The following is a 17656-nucleotide window of genomic DNA, read 5'->3' on the forward strand; positions in this document are numbered from 1 at the left end:
TGCAATATCAGAAAACGGTTAGTATCACGAAAATTGTTCAGCTTTCAGCGATATAAAGTGTTGCTTCTACCTCGGTTTAAATCCATTTAGAATATATCTTTTCAGGTAACGGAAATTTTGAGCGAAGCGCAGTGGGGCGAAACGCTGTGGAGCGAAGCGGAGCGAGCGAAGCATGCTTTGTGGTCGAAGTGCGGCGGTTTATTCCTTTTGGTACCGCAGTACCGGCCCTCCACGTCATTGTTACACTCACCGACTCCGGTTTTGTGTTTTCATTATATGTTAGTTATTTTTTCGTAATGGTTTGGTCTTGGTATCGGGATATTTTTAGTGTTATTTTCATCTGCGGAACGGTGTTGATAGTTATAGTTTCCCTTTTTATTTCAGACATACGGCATACTGTATCGGTAGTTAATTTAATCATCCATTCCAATATTAAGGGTGCACTTTAAAATGTATTCCTATCGTGCTCTTTTTAGTGCTGGTTTCAGATCCAAAATTATGGATAACACAGTTAATTAAAAAGCGAGTTCAGTATTATAAGGTCTTGTAAAAATAAATAGGTTAGCTGGAAGAGATTTCTTTTAAAATAGGTTTTATACTTTGTATAATACTTTTTCATTCCTTTTCTTCTGTCTTATTTATATTGTCTCTACATAAATTGATAAATAAACTATCTGGTTCATGTATTAAATATTGAACTTGATTTACACAGGTACTTTGTAATCTAAACCCATTTTCACAGAAAACTAATTGTGTTTCATTATTAACCCTGTATACTTTACCAGGAAACATAATTACAATGAATTACAATATTCACGTTTTGTTCTATTTTGCAAAGAAATAATTTGATCAATAACCTGTACAGGTATTCAACATACATTCCAGTAAAGATATTACTTGCTCTATTGGATTTCATTTCATGGAATTTGTTCAATTAATTATCCTATGATAAATCAGCTATATTTACCTATAGGATTAAATGAAATTTGTATAAAAATAATAGTTCAAAATACCTGTCTACGTAAAATAATGTCATACCAATCAATAACATTCTTTACCCATTTGAAAATTTCAGTACAAAATAGTCAATAACAACCCGCTGTATAGTGGGCTCAAGTAGTGATAGGTGCGGGTGGCATGGCGAAACACGGCACACGGCGAATAAGACAAAAGACTCAACCTTGGTACACACGGACTGAAGTCACAAAAGAGCTTCATCGCTGTCATTTCCATTTTCTTGCTGCACCGCAGACTTATCGTGTGGGGCTAGGAAACTAGCGTGTAGCGTGTGTAGCATGTGTGTTTTGTAATTTTTGTACGTAAAGATGTGATGACATTTCAGTTTTTTTTTATTGTGAAGGTATGAAAAAATAGATAATGAATATGATAAAATAAAATTAAGATTCTTGTATACTAATATGTAAGTTAGGTTTGAAGCCAAGTCCAATGATTACGTGAGAAAACACGGGGAAGATTCCAAAGGAGAGGTATATTTACATGAATAATTCAGACAAGACGATATTTTATATTTACATACGTTGGATAGGTTTAAGTAGAAGCAGGAACATCTAAATAGTCTGCTCGATGACTTAACCGTCATATCATCTTAAACTTCTAAACACTATATTACAAAACAAATGGGTATATTGTATGTAACTACAGCATTCTTATTGCCACCATTTATATTTACTGTCAACTATGGCGAAAAGAAAAAAGAGTAATGGTTCCATTTTCGAAGCACTCAGCTCATATAAATGTTCGACTATAAGTTTATTTCTAAATAAAACAGTTTTCACGCGGTTTTTTCCTCATAATAATGGCGTCTTGCGATCCCAGTCGCTGTTCTCGTGGCCCCACCGCAGCTTTATATGCTCCGCCGTGTTTCCTTATAAGAGGGCGGGCAAAGGCTCCGTTCTTATTTCCGGTTCGACGGGTGTGACGTCACGTAACCGGAAACGAACAGCGCTCACCGACACATTCCAATAATAATATGTTGTTTTTCTTTTTCTAGACCTTGCGAGATTTGAATTTGGAAGAGTTTGTTTCGTTTATGTAAAATGTTTATAATGTTCTACAGTTAAGAGAAATTCGATTTTCTTGTGTTATGAAAATGTAGGTTGAGGCTTCTTGCAGTAATACGATTTTCAAAAATTGAATTAATATAGACAATTTAAGCACCCAACTAGATTAATTGATTTAAACCTGAAACTGTGTTATAATTCAATCCTTCCAAAATAGAATGAGAGCTTCAGATCTGCTTAAAGTAATTTATTCCCAGCATTCTATATCCATTTACAAATACATATGTATTATATTTTCCCAGTTATCTTAATCTAACATTTATCCAAACGCCTACGTAATACTTGAACATAGCAAAGACGTACGTTGGAAAACAAACGAGAATTACTTGAAGTAAACATTATAAAGTAACTAGAACAAACTTGGTATAAACTGGAGTTTTTTACTTTTAGCGCAAACCTGCCGAACAACTTGTTTCAAAGTAACTATATTTTATTTAGTTCTTTAATAAGGATAACGAAGGAGCTCTTACATGAACATTTTAAGCAAAGCCTGCGTATTTTGTATTTTCATTATTTTTAAGCTGTGTATTGAAACTGTTTACTGAAGAAAATGGGTTTCCTTTTTTTTGTAAAAATTGAGGGTACATATTCTGAGCTGAACTCCCAATCGCTACTTTCAGACACAATACGATGTTAATTTGAATGCCAAATATGTACTTCATTTTACAATATGTTCGCAATTGCATTAGGTGTGACAATTTTTGTTTATTTTACATTTTGTTCCCATATTATACTTTTTACATTCTTATTATGCGTGTAGGTATGTTTTTTATGATCAATCTAAGCATACACACTTCTGCTATACCGTTTAGCTATTTTATAGTATTTGTATATTCATTAAATTATTGATGTTAGCATTAAGTTTGATACTCGGCTACACAAGCATTATGGCTCGGATAAGGTACAGCCTGCCATGAATATTAATGGCAGTACCTTCTGGTGTTTGTAGGGCGAATCAATAACATTATGTTTAGTCAATCTGGTCGCTCATCTCACGTAAGCTGTTGGCATTACAGTATCTGCTTTTAATTACTTCACTTTCTGGAAATCAGAATTTTGTAGGCCAGAACTCAAGTAAAGTAGATAATAATTCTGTAACTGTGTAGCTTGAATTTTATATGTTTTATTGATGTACCTAAATTAAGTTCCGTTGAGTAAATCATTTATCAAGAATTTTCTAAGATTTTCCTAGGTATAAATTGAACCTACTAGGAAACACGCCAACCCTGTTCGTTTGCGAAAATTGCTTTTCGCTTGCTATCGAACGTAATAAACGTTTCTAAGTTAAATAATCAAGTTATGTTTGTGTTGTCAGATATATCTGAGCAAACAGCCGCGCGCATATTACCTAGTGACGGCCAACGTTGGCGCCAATGTTTGGTCAATATCGCACACGCTCAACCAATGTTGTGTTAGGAAAATTGAGTTCGCTAGGGATGGCTACATTTAAAGAGGTTTAAATTTTTGACGGAGTTTGTTTTGAAAGTATCATTTTGGTATACAGAGGGGTGGGTCTTTATTTAAAGGATCAATGTATTGTATTACAATAGCGGAATAGATAAGCTATTCGTAATTTATATTGTTATGTAATAGACTGCTTGTGGAAATATTACTTTTTAAAAAGAGTGTCTATGGAGTTTCTTGCCGGCTCTTCTCCATGAGACCAACTTTTTGGAACCGTGCAAATTGTGTGACGTTTCATAGGTGCCTGCAAAGGCCTATGTGAAATAAAAAAATTTTGATTTTGACAGATAAATATTATAATGCAAGCATGCTGTTTAAAAGCAATTAAAAATATTTCGAGTAGAAGATGTTGATGATTACAAGTAACTCGCATATACCATCAAAATAATTTCCATACAGAAACATAAGCCTCAACCCAACATTGGTGCCAACATGTGTGTATAACACAAATAGTATGCAAATCACGTTGGTCTCAGGTGGCGAGCTGTCACTTGTATTTGTTAATTTCGAGATTTCATTCAAGTTGTCGCGAGGGATAATTGCTTTGTATCCAACTAATCATATGAGTTATCTCGTGTAGGGATGACGTGTATTTGTTGCGTAGATTCATCTTATTAGCCTATGCTTGTCATGTTTGTTTGCAGCTGCGCCGAACTCAGATTGAAATGGAAGGCTGAAAAATATTTGACCGTTTATGACAGGGTACGCCTGATAATACGCCTAAATAAAATCGGCATAAAACTAATGTTCTCTAATGCGATACGTTATCTTTAACTTTTGAAAAGTTTTATTTGGTATTCGATACGATAAGTTTCTCTGATTATACCTTTGAAATCAAATAAATAAAGTTACAGAAGAAAATGAAAAAGGCTCAAAGTTAAAAGTTATTTTTTATTTTATTTACCGAATCTTCACCGACTAAAGAAATATGATCAACTAATATAATCAAAGCTCTGTCTAGGCAATCCTAAAATATCTAATATATTTTTAGTTCAACCTTATTACTGCAAAAAATCTAAAATAATTTAATTAGCAAAAACCTTAAGTGGTTTTATTTGATGTCGCATAAAATACCACAAGACGCTTCTATCCAAGTAATGAAAAAGCTATTAAAACAAACAGAATTCAGCCATTTTAAGTTCTTAATTATTTATATCGTCTAGTCGACTGTCAGTGAAAATACTTTAATTATGTTTCAAGTTTATTATGAGCAGTAAGCGACTAAGTGATAAACGTAATGTTATGCATTTTAGGAGGAAAGGGTTAAAGTTTTCTTAATTAACTTAAAGTACTTGTAAAGTACAGACAGTATTTTTTTAAGCTTTATTTTCAGGCAACTACGGCCTATAAATATATGTAGGTATAGGTACATTATTTTACTACTACTAACATATTACTTACGTTAATTTTATAATACAGAATGAGTGTTAATAGTGCTCAGTTTTGAGCAGGATATTTGCAACATTTTCGTGTGGATATTCGTCAATTATCCACATCAGGTGGTTATACTGTTGTTTTTTTTTACATAGTTTTATTTTAACCTATCATTTGTTTTGTCCTAGGTCTGCCGGGAGTGAGCGGCGGCGACGGCACGCGCCCCGAGCGGCCGTACTTCGACGACGTGTCCCCGCGCAACGTGTCGGCCGTGGTGGGCGCGGCGGCGGTGCTGCGGTGCCGCGCCAAACACATAGGCAACAGAACGGTATGTATTATCTGTACAAATCTATCAAAATCTCTGCTGCAAAACAGCACTCTTTGAACGAAAAAAAAATGGACAAAAGACAGCTCCTAAAACGCGTACTAATGCAATCTATACAAATCTATCCAAATCTCGGCTGCAAAACATCATTTTCTGAACGTCAAAAGTAACGAAAACGGCCACCCTTTACCTTTACCTTTTTTTATCTATGTGTTTTCCTAGCCGTGTCTATCTCTCTGTATAGCTTCCATTTTTATCTATCTATCTGTAGTTTTTTTTTTTTTATGATTCTTGTTGAAGGTTGGTGAGAAACAGAAACAAGTTATTCTACTGGTAAAGGCAGATCAATCTCTCTGGCACAAGAGTTTCGAACATAATGTCATGTCATATTGCGACACCTTTCTCGTGGTCTTTTAATATGGATATTAGAAGAGGTTCTTTAAGGAAATTGCAGCCTGTATCCTGCTTCCCATGTCAAAACGACAACATTGGTATGCGATCAATATATCAGACAGGGATTAGTAACTAATAAATAAAGGCTTTTAAAAAATACTCATATTGAGAAAATGTCTGCACCTAACTGGTAACCTATACCATTAAATGATACAAATCGGGCACTTTCCACTCTCAACCCCCCCAATTCTAAAGATATTTCTACAGAATCAATTACGAACTAAACCTAGCAGCGTTTGCTTCTAAGTTAATTACAATTACCTCTCACCATTCCTAAAGGTCTCAGTCTAAATCAAAACCTAGAATCTCTTAATCAAGATTTAGTGCTATGTAACATTAAGTTAGTATGTAACAAGGGTGAGGTTCCATCAACGTAATCCAAAACATAAATTACTATTATTACGGCAATGATTGCGGCATCCCGGTCGGTCAGCCGACCGAGATATTAACCGAAGCGGTTATTATCTTAGTCATTAATACCTTGATTACTATGCTCTATACATACGCCGGGCGCTAAGCCACAACCGGCAATGTAATGTGTGGAGTTAGATGGATGACTGACGGATCACAAACATATGTATGGCTATAATTATCGAGTTATGTATATGTGTGTTCTCGGGTAATAGAATTTGAAACCTGAGTGGTTGCAATGCGATTATTTCTTACTAGGATATTGTACCGAAAGTTCATTAATGAATTAGCACTCTTATAATTTGAACATGTAATGCGTGCTTTCATCACACACACATTCCTATTTCATTTGTAAGAAACGCGGACCCCAGAATATATGTTTACGCACACAGGGACGCGGATCACACAAATCAAAGCTCTTGTGCCCCCACCACAGCGTGTGACCACCTGCCAACCTCTCGAAATATCATTTTTCAACGTCGAAGTCCTCATTGGTTCGATATCCCTCCTCAGGCTCGGTCCACTGGCCGCCATATTAATGGTTCAGGGATCTCCAACCCATTCGAGAAAATAAATAGCCATCTGACATGTCCTACGATGCATTATAATATATTGTTCGCCATGGATTATCTGCCGTCATTTTCTTGTAAAAAGGCCTCGGGATTACGAACCCTTTTTTTGGGATTTTTTCACTGTTTTATACCCCTGTGATGGGGTTTCTGTGTTGGGGGAAAGTGTTCTGAGTGGCGGTTTAAATTATTGTTCGTGTTCAGTTTTCTTTCATGCCGTGTAATTTTTACCAACTTCATAAAATGTACGTATTAAGTACTTACTGAGTTGGTGTGTTCGTGAATAATTAAGATGAAAAGCCTTGTTTTAAATAAAGCATGAAACAACGCAAGCTGGAAAAATTTAATTGATATAATTTCGCAAAATGTTTCCTATTTATAAACATTCTTTCAATCGTGAAATTACTGGAAATCAGCGATGAAATTGGCCTTGTAATGGTCCGATATTGTCATAATGATGATACCTACTCGTTAAAATAGCTTGAACAGCAATTTGGCACAAATGTAGTATTTGGGTCACCGCAGCGACGCCGGTACTTTATGTACACTTATATTGTCATTGTTTCCTCCTGCACCAGCCGGGTAAATATGTTCTCTATATTTTATTTTAACGTCTGTTTTATCGATGAAAACTTTCCAATCGTGTAATTATAAATACAAAAAAAAATGTATTTAATTCTGACAAAGCCCATTTGGTAAGTTGATTGATCCTATTTATTTTGCTTAAAAATATATCCGATTTGTAATCTACGTTAATTTTTTATATCACATCTAAACCACCTATTTTGCATTAAATATGAGCCAAGTTAATGCGATTCCAAAGCTAAAGTGCTACACTTCGGTTAAAATAAACATTTAGCGCCGTCCAGGGCCATAAACTGGCGGATGATCATAGTAAATCCTGCACATTTCCTCTTCACAAAATATCGCGAGCAGGACAGAATAAATCTTCCTTAGCCCTTGACGAGGATAATAAAATAAACAAATATCCGGCACACTTGTGCGGAAATATAAAACGACGTCGGCTGACCCGCTTCAATGCTGAGGTTAATTCATCAAGTTTGTGCGCTCCACGGGAATTCAAGAAAAACCTCTCGGTCGCTTAGCCGTTACTTAATTTTATTATTTTAAAGGCTGTAAACAGTCTGAGGACGTTCCATCTTGCTTAATTACAGGGCGGGCTTACGGGCTCACCCCCAGCTTACTCTAATTACGTAGAAAAACAAAAACCCAACAAAAGGGAGGGGAATTTATTTTCTAATTTCTCAGTCTGGAGAGCTCTCGAATTAAAAATATAATTCAAACGTTTATTGTCGGTGTAATTTTAATCAAAAGGCAGCGGCCTATCTCTTTGTGATGTAAGCGAGTTACTGAGAAATAATTCGCCGCCAGCTCCAGGTAAACGGTTTGTGTGTTTACATGCTTATCCTTATTCACTGAAATGCCACCATGAAATAACTCAACTCAATTTATTATAACTGAACGAATTTTCAGAATTGAAACTGAGAGTGTCAATTTACAGAACTATAAATTTCCGGATAACAGAATCAGTAATATCAATTGGTTATTATTATATAGTGTAACAGTAACAAGTAGGTACTCGTGCTTACATAATATTTTTCCAGGAAAAGACATCAAAGCAAAACAAACATCACAATATAAGCTAGCGAGACGTTATCCTAAGTAGATACTCGTAAAGGTCTTTTACTCGGCTTGTCAGTAACTATTTCAGAGCACGTATGTTTCAGTCCCTACAGATTTAGTGGCCGGAACCGAATCCCCATCTCCCACAGCAGTTTCTGAGGATAGAGCACGAGTGAGGAAAGCTTCATATGCTATTAATATTAACACGCACAAATCAATATCGAAGGACTAATCAAAAAGGGACCAGATCAGCGTCGGCCAGGTTATTGAATATTGACGTGAACGAGTTCCATCGTAATTTTAATAGACACGAGAAAGACGTTCAGGGCAATATGGAGCGGCTAATTGATATTCGTCAGGTAAAGTTGGGCTCACAACTTGAGGCCGGCTTCATTCGACAATTCCGCTGTTTGAGACAACTTGCCCGGTTTTTGAGACCCGAGGGACCGAGTTCGTAATTCCTGTTATTAGTAACTCCGACATCTGATAATTGAGTTATCATCGGCGCTTGTTATGTAAACTTGTGTAGCTTATGTTCGTTTACAGTTATAATTGATTCTGTTTTTAACCATCGCAGATTAAATCTGTTTGTATCGGAACTCAATCAGGAATGTTTCGATTAATTTAAAATAATTAACTTATAAACCAACCAATGTATTAATTAATATTGCTGCAATGTATGCGAGTTATTCATCATCATCATTTGATTTTATTTAAAATACTACAAAGTCCCTTCTCTTGCAGGTATCGTGGATGAGGAAACGTGACCTCCATATCTTGACGTCCCACATCTTCACATACACGGGCGACGCGCGGTTCAGCGTGCTGCACCCTGAACCCTCAGACGACTGGGACCTCAAGATAGACTACGTGCAGCCGAGGGACGCCGGCGTCTACGAGTGTCAGATCAACACGGAACCCAAGATCAACATGGCTGTCATACTGACGGTCGAAGGTGACTTTTTTTGCTTACAAGTGTAGGTCAAGTTATATTGGGGGCCCATTGATTTGTGTGATGTCCAGTTTAGCTTGATCTCTCATTTTTAGTTGAATAAAAAGCGTTTAGAAATTTTATTTTTAAATCAAAAGTCAGCGTTAATCTTAATTTTAGAACAGATAAAATTAATTCATCAGTTATTGTATCAGCAAGGGACTTTTCATTAATTAATAATCGTTACTAATTAAATCTCTAAAATATTAAAGAAATCAGCTTCTCAGTCTTAAAGTAAGCACTCAGAATTAATTCAGGGCTAATTAAAAGTGAACAATTTGTTGATTAAACACGAAGAATTGAAATTAAAGGTCGAGAAAACGTAAGATAAATAAAACATAAAATAAGTTTACTTCAAAAATCTTTGATTTATTTCTCAAAGAAAACAAAATTAACTTTATAAATATCAAAGGACACGGAAAACCTTCTAAATAATTAAATTAGATTAGTTCGCGTTTTTTTCTTAGAAATACATGATAATATTATGCTGAGGGCAACGATAAAATGCTTTGAATAACATTCATACTAATTCGCAATACGATACAGAACCTTTTGAATTAATTTAATAAACCTACAAATGTATTCTGTGCCAAGAAAATTGAGTGTACGCGTGTAAAACAGCATTATGGAGTCCATTTTTCTCTTTTTGAATTTGAAAAATATTTTTAGTTAACTTACCATTAGTATAATTTTTGGAAAATGTATTTATCACAAAGAGCCTTTACCAATGATGTAATTCAGATATCATGTTAAGCCATCATAAGCCACTTAAAACAGCATTTCTTCAAACAACCAGTATTTTGTTACACGTATGTATGAACTCATTAGACTCAAACGGAATGTGTAATACGAATTCAAATTGTTCGTACATATTTTACGAAGGGTAGGTCAGGATGATCCTTGTATTACAAACAGGGTTATGAAAACCTAAATAAGATCTTCGAAAATAGCGAAAGGGTTAAATTGGCTACATTCTGAAAAAAATACAATATCCTTTATTGACTGGATCATTTTAGAAGTATTTTTTCCTTGATTTCGCAAAATGTCGCACTGACGCAAGTTGCTCTTCAACTATCCTTACCAACTACTTTACTTACATAGTAAAAACAAACTTCAGAGTTATCCACTTCAAAACTAAAAGAAGAATATCCAAGAACAGGTCACAAGGAAAAAACATAGGACCATTACCCATAACAGGGTCATATAATGCGTATAAACAATACAAAAAGCCTTGGTCGTCAGTCCGCGAGATGTACAGCGCATGAAAAGTGACGACGCCGTAATCCGGCATTCATCTCTCGTCATATTAGTAGTGGGTGTAATGCCGCGGTACAAAGTGGAGCACATCTATCTACGTCACGCGTGACGGACGCCCTTGGATCGCACGCTCAAATATTTTGTTGAAGTTTTATCGAAATTATGTTGCGATGTGATTTTGTAGTGTTTGGTATGTGGTTGAATGGTTCATCATTTCAACTTGATTTGTTGTAGGAAAAAATGGACCCCTAATAAAAGCAGTATTATTTGCGATTTTGAAATTAAAAAGCCGGTCTCATGGTAACTTAATATTTTTCTGTAATCATCCTCCGAGCCTTTTCCCAATCACGTTGGGGTCGGCTTCCAGTCTAACCGGATTTAGCTGAGTACCAGTGCTTTACAAGAAGCGACTGCCTATCTGACCTCCTCAACCCAGTAACCCGGGCAACCCGATACCCCTTGGTTAGACTGGTGTCAGACTTTCTGGCTTCTGACTACCCGTAACGACTGCCAAGGATGTTCACTGACAGCCGGGACCTACAGTTTAACGTGCCATCCGAAACACAGTCAATGGTGTCTAAGATATACTTAGAAAGTACATACAAACTTAGAAAAGTTGCATTGGTACTTGCCTGACCTGGGATCGACCCCGCGCCCTCATACTTGAGGTTGGTCCTTTACCCACTAGGCCACCACGACTTCCGACGACGAATATTTTTCTGTAATATGAATTATTTTAAACAATTTTGTAGAATAGTAAGTAGTTAAGCAGACATTATTCTACACAGCCATTTTTATGTTTTCTACTTGGAATTTGCTTTTACTCAAAACCTTTTTCTAGTTTATTTCGTAATCGATTTAAATTTTGCTTGTAAATATAAAAACTCAGCATTTTGCGAGAAACCTTAATCTCATTTTAGCAAAGATTAAATAAAAAACAGCTGTAATTTTATTTTGAACCTAAAATAAAGTGCATTTGTGGAATTTCATAGACCTATTAAATAGACTATTATAGGATATTTATAAGCGGTTGAGATTTGAAGGCGGGCCATTGCAATACGTTATTGGTGAACGTGACTCGAGGGATATTACTTGTGTTAGTGAAGCCTTTTATTTTATAATAGATGGAAAAATGCCGAACGCATTGTATGGCGGTGACAAATGAGAAAATGAGATGAAAAGCGATAAATAATAACTGCTTCGCTCACGCCATTACCCAATAATTTTTAAAAGATCTTCATTTTGATGCTGAAAATCTGATTTTATCAAAATAGTTCTAAGGGCACTTTAACTGTCGCAAAGGGGCCATTGGTAGCATTTGAGTAGGTACCTAAAATAGTTAATAAACGTTGGTAAAAACAGGCATATTCCCCTATACCTATTGCTTACGTTAAAAACACGTATATTAACACCTAAGTTTCGATAATATTTTAAGTCTCACTCGTTTAGAGGACTTCAGGGTACTGAGAAATTCCTTATAGAAACTCAATACTTTGTTTGACTCTGAGAATTCACGTTTGCTGTTGCTAATAATGTAGTTGCTAGTCCAATCTCGAAGATACTTTTGGAAAATACCTAGTAGATGCTTAAATAGCGTTTTGTTAACATACGTGTTTTGAGTTCTAAGTTTTTTACTTTGCTTATCATGTCAGTCACGATTTTCATCTGAAGGATAATAAAAAATATATCAAATATTAGGTATCAAACTAAAGGGCACACCAGTCTGTCAAAGTTGTATTTAATTAACTGAAACGTAATAAAAACGTTTATGATGAAGATATGAAATTATATTAATTTTCTAATGAAAAACTTTGTTTGAAATGTTTCATTAGTTTTTTGGTACCTATGAAAGGTGTGTAATATGTCTATCATTAAGAAACCTATTTCCATTTTATGTTATGTTTTATGTTATTAGTTAAGTAGTAAAATGATTCTAACTGAACATTTTAATGACCAATATTGTAGAATTTCCTGATCCATCTATTGAACAACCAAAACGGTCCCAATATAAATGAAGGGTGAATGGACCTCCACTTAATATTCAAAATAATCCACAAACGAGAATCGTTCCGCCATCTATTCAAAAGGAAATTATTTATAAAATCAGTGTTCTCGTGAATTAAATATGATAGCAAGTCCTTTCGGCCGAGACTGCAGTGTTCATTATTGATGATAGATACGACCAGAATATTTATAGATAGTCACCGGCTTTGCTCCGATGTAAACTAGGTTAGTTTGTAAATAAATAAATGCTGTATCAGTTTGAATGGGAACATGAATTGGTTTTGGATATTTAGATGAAATATTCACTTATAATACCACAAGAGCTTCAAAATTATCGGGTATTTTCCGATAGGTTCGTTGCAAACAAATGAAGGAGTCAAGTTTTTCAGGTTAAAAAATAACGAGCGCGAAGCGCGAGTGATTTTTCCTGAAAAACTTGACGACTTTATTTGTTTGCAGGGAACCTTGAGGGAAATGCCAGATAATTATGAAGCTCGTGTGGTATTCGGGAGATTATTTTTCCGTCCCAAATGTCGGCCACAACCTGTCAGTTTGACGTAGCAACGACCAGAGAAAATATTCAAAAAATTTTCAGTATAATACCATGTAGGTTGTACCACGTGACGTCGAATGGTGCAATTCTATTGGTCGATATTTGGGTCGGAAAAATAATCTGATAAAATTCTACTCAATTCAAAAAAGTGGTTATAGACAAACTTTTGGGACCCAAACCTCATCACCAACACCACGTGATGTCTCCTGTATTAACAAACTCATCTTACAAAATAAAATATAAACAAAAATAAAAAGTCCAAATCTACCTGGCTACTCGTTAAGTATAGTTAAAAATACATTAATTACTAACCAGCTTTATATCTCAGCTAAAGCGATTAGCAACAAAAATGGCGCTGTTTTTTCATCAGATTATAAATCTTTACAATTAAACGCGACAGTGGGCCTTTTATAAAAACTTCTCAACAAAACGGGTCAAGGTCCACACAATTGAGTGGGTTCATTAAACAAATGGCTACGTAAAAAGTATGTAATTTTTTGGTTACTTTCATAAAATTTAATTTTAAACAAAATAGGTCAAGGATTTTGTAAAAAGCGACGGTTTAAACAATCGCTGACGATAAATTCTTGTGAAAATATGACGTTAATCACGAGAAAGGCTATTAAAAGTGTTATCTGAAAACAGAAAACGATGCTGTGTTTAACTTGGCCAAACAAATTTGTATCGCTGTAAGCATTTTTAGCCTTGATTTATGAAGTTAATTGCAAACAAGCTGCCTAAACTTAAAAATATATTTTCTTTGAATTATGAAGGCATTACTTTGAGCGATCGACTTATAAAAGTACTTACCATAAATACACAAATTACATAAATGAAAAAAAAACGTAATTGCTTAAAATTTTTCCTGTCTAAAGACCACTTGAGGAAGCCAATTAAATATTCATTCATTTGATATTGGAGCCACATGGCTTGTCAAAGCGAAACCCATAGGTGCGTTCAAATCAATCCCCGCACGGTAGATCGATCTAAAAGTATTGGGACTCACCGATTATTCAGGGGAAAAATATGGGAAATAGCTGGAGTTTCAATGGACTGAGGAATTCTTCTGTCCTTGTTCATGTGGCAGGAAAAAATGATTTTATCTCGCAAATATGTCTTGCAATGTAAATTGTTATGAAAGGATATTATGTGGAGGTTTTGTTATTTAGGATTATGGTGTAATCATTTAGCTCAAGTACCTCAACGTCATTCCAATATCAGGTTTTACAAAATGACATTACAAAACACACCTAAAAAAGATCCGTAGATAATAAAACCTTACTTCAAAACTTCGTTAAATGATTACCGGTGTAAAATTCAAGCCCCTTAAAAGAATAAAACAGAATAAAAATAAATATCACGAAGGCTCCATAAAATCAGTAACTGCTCAAACATGATCCAGTTAACTTTTTACGTGGCCTTTGACTGAACGACTCAATGTAAGATATTCTTTTTGCATTTTATTTTCCCCTCAAAGACCTCATTTTGGGCCAACGTAATAATAATATCATTACAGTAAGGTATGTTGCAATAAATAAACGAAATATGACGGCCTTTTGAAGTTGAACTCTACAGATATAATATCATGGATGAAAAATAGTAAAAAATATTTTTTTTTTAACGATAAAGAGGCAGTGATTACGAGAATCTTTCAGTAAGCAGAGACTCAGAATTATGGCAGATATTTATTTTAATATCTGCTGACAAATACGGAATGAATAATGTTTCGAACGGGTTACCATGACGAAAATAATCACTATTGAAATAAAAATGAAGACAACGTAGGCTGTAAAATTACTATCGCATTTATATAAAATCCGTAGGGGCGCGTGTTTACCACTTCACTCATACGAGATAGTTACCCATTACAAAGTCGCTCTCACGCAGATTATAAAATAAAAAACCATAACCCTTTCACCAGTACCGCAACCCGGAAAGTTTAGAGCACGCTGAATTGTTGTCACTTAAATTTTATTTCATCGTTATGAAACATTAAAAGCTTGCCCCTACAAAATAACTCTATTCGTGAAGTGTTCCCGCTCCGAGCTCCACAGCTTATGTTTTTAATTATAAAACGCAGATTATGAGCGTTCAGCTTAGGTATTTTAAATAGAAGGAGACTTCTAAATTTATTTAAAGTAATTTATTTCTTAGTTAGAGTGTAATAGTAGTAGATGTTGGGAGGAAATTCCTTCAGCCAAAGTATTATCGAAATAGTTTACCCATTTTACCGTGGAAGAGATAAAAGATACAAGCACTTTATTATAGTAAGATTCATGACGACTGCTACTCTGACTCTGGAATATACAAAAATGTCGTGGGTGTTGCTATTTTTAGTTTTCTTGTTTCCTTGTCAAGTCTATGAATTTTCTCTTTTTTTTTCGTTCAAATTGCGAGGACAATGCCCTGCGCCTATCTTTTATCTTGGACATCAAAGTCAAGGAAGATAAATGTGATTAATTCAATGTAATTCTCTGACTCTTGACTTCATTTAAGACCCTTTATTAGAACAAAGAGGATTAATTTTTCAGAACTTTAGCAAATCTTGACAATTATCCAAGTCCGCCTGTATTTCCAATATTTAGGTCAATCGACAAAAGTATATCACAGTGAATCCTCACAGTTCCGGTATAACGCTATAATGCTTCAGTTTATCCGACATCCAAACGCCTCGCCATCCACAGCATCCTTCACTATTATCAAGAAGACGTCTAGCGTTTCAACAAGATAAATACGGTCGATCTATTCTATAAAATCCTGGTCTAGGACTCAAACTCCATTATCGATTACGTGACTTATGTTCCGGAACAAATCCGTTTCGTTACCAAAACCGGTGTTGGCTAAATGAGCACAATTTTTTACCCGACTCGTTTTCATAGTAGCCAATTTGTTAGTGCACGCCTCGCCGCTAGATACGTCATGCGAGCCTCTCAAATTCACCTCACAGCCAATTACAGGGCTTGTTATTGTTGAAAAATGTCCGACAATGCCTCACTCAGCCTGCGCCGTGTAGTTTATGCTAGTTGCTGGGTCGTTTTCAAAATAATTGTAAATAACGGATATGAAACAGATAGGAAAGCTATATTATTATAACAGAAAAGTAACGGAGATGAATTATTAGGGTTAGTATACAACGACATAATTTTAAAAGAAAATAAGTAGGTAGTAATCGTTCTCTATAATTTCGCTGTCGTTCAGCTGGTGTTAGTAGCATTTTGCCTGTGAAGAAAAAAAACCTTAATACGTAAATATTAAATATTTTACAACAAACCCCACAGTAATTCTTATACCCGAACTAAAGCCGTCCCTAGGATGTACGTAGGTAAAATTATTTTTCTCAACTATCTCAAACTTATCCCACTATAATACATGCAAATATCGATTGTAAAAATGTATAACGATAGAATACATGTTCAAGTTTTAAATTTTATTTGTGGATTGATTTTTATTTAATTTTTCCATGTCGACTTTTCGTAAAGATACCTTTACAAAATTATAAAATAAAAAGAAAAGTGGTAGGTTTGATTAAATACGTCTTTATCTCGGTACGTACACTGTGAGCAAACCTTAACCGCTCATATCTGTTACGTCACAGAAAAAAGTAATCGATATGATAACCGATATGAATAAATTGCTTGTGTCTAATCTAAAAAAAACTCTTTTTCAATGCTAATTCTTACTTTATACGAAACTTGTATAGTACAGTGATAGTATCAATATACATTTATTCTAAGCTGAGTTATAAAACAGTAAAAGTACTTACCGATACTTTAAAAGTCTCACAGTAATAAGTAACTTTTAACTGTCGAATAATCACTGCGCCACAATATTTCGTGCTTGTTGCGCTTAACAAAATTACCGAACATTTTGATTCGTCGATTCTTTTGACAGTTCAGTTGCTAATGTTTTAGGTAAAATAATTTTGATAACTACTACAAAAAGATTAAAATTACTAACGTAACAGACAGGAATAACAGAAATGAAGTGAAATCAAGACATGCTTTAATTAATTATTCCTGAATCCTGCGTGCTATATTTCATGATAATTTTAGCAAATTCCTTCAGGTTCCACAATGCTCTGCTAAGAAATAAATTATTTGTCAGTTAAAATACTAATATTGAATAATAAAATGTTTTTTAAATGTCGCGCCAAGAATGTGGACACGCATTGCTTATATGAAAACAAATGTTCTACGTTGTAGTTTTCTTTTAATTAATCATTCATTGAGGATTATGGAGCGTTATTTTTATTTTTCATAATGCTTAAATAAATGTTTATTCTGTTTTTAAGAGTAATTGGCCAGTAGCTATTTTTTAAAAAAGAATAACTGTGTTGGACGTTTTAATATACAATTTTTTTGAATATGGCCCTGCTACATTGTAGTTTAAATTGAATAAGTGCTCTCGGATGACACAATGAGTCTTGGATGAACTAAATAGGACCGAAACATTTACAAAATAATTTAATATCTAACTTTGTCTTGGCCTCAATAGTTCTCTGACTGTGTAGTCATGATTGAGCTAATGACC

At 34.8% G+C, this 17656-nt stretch overlaps 1 protein-coding gene across 3 annotated transcripts in view; it reads left to right on the forward strand.

Moving 5' to 3' along the window:
- Positions 1–17656, forward strand: part of LOC110377239 (fibroblast growth factor receptor-like 1) — a 142758-nt gene that overhangs the window by 119327 nt on the left and 5775 nt on the right. For all 3 annotated transcript variants that reach the window (XM_064038865.1, XM_049846138.2, XM_049846139.2), the window contains exons 3-4: positions 5108–5247; positions 9066–9276. In XM_064038865.1, the coding sequence (XP_063894935.1) occupies positions 5108–5247; positions 9066–9276 (351 nt within the window). The remainder of the gene's footprint in view (positions 1–5107; positions 5248–9065; positions 9277–17656) is intronic.

Source organism: Helicoverpa armigera, chromosome 17, assembly GCF_030705265.1.
Source record: "Helicoverpa armigera isolate CAAS_96S chromosome 17, ASM3070526v1, whole genome shotgun sequence".
NCBI lineage: Eukaryota > Metazoa > Arthropoda > Insecta > Lepidoptera > Noctuidae > Helicoverpa > Helicoverpa armigera.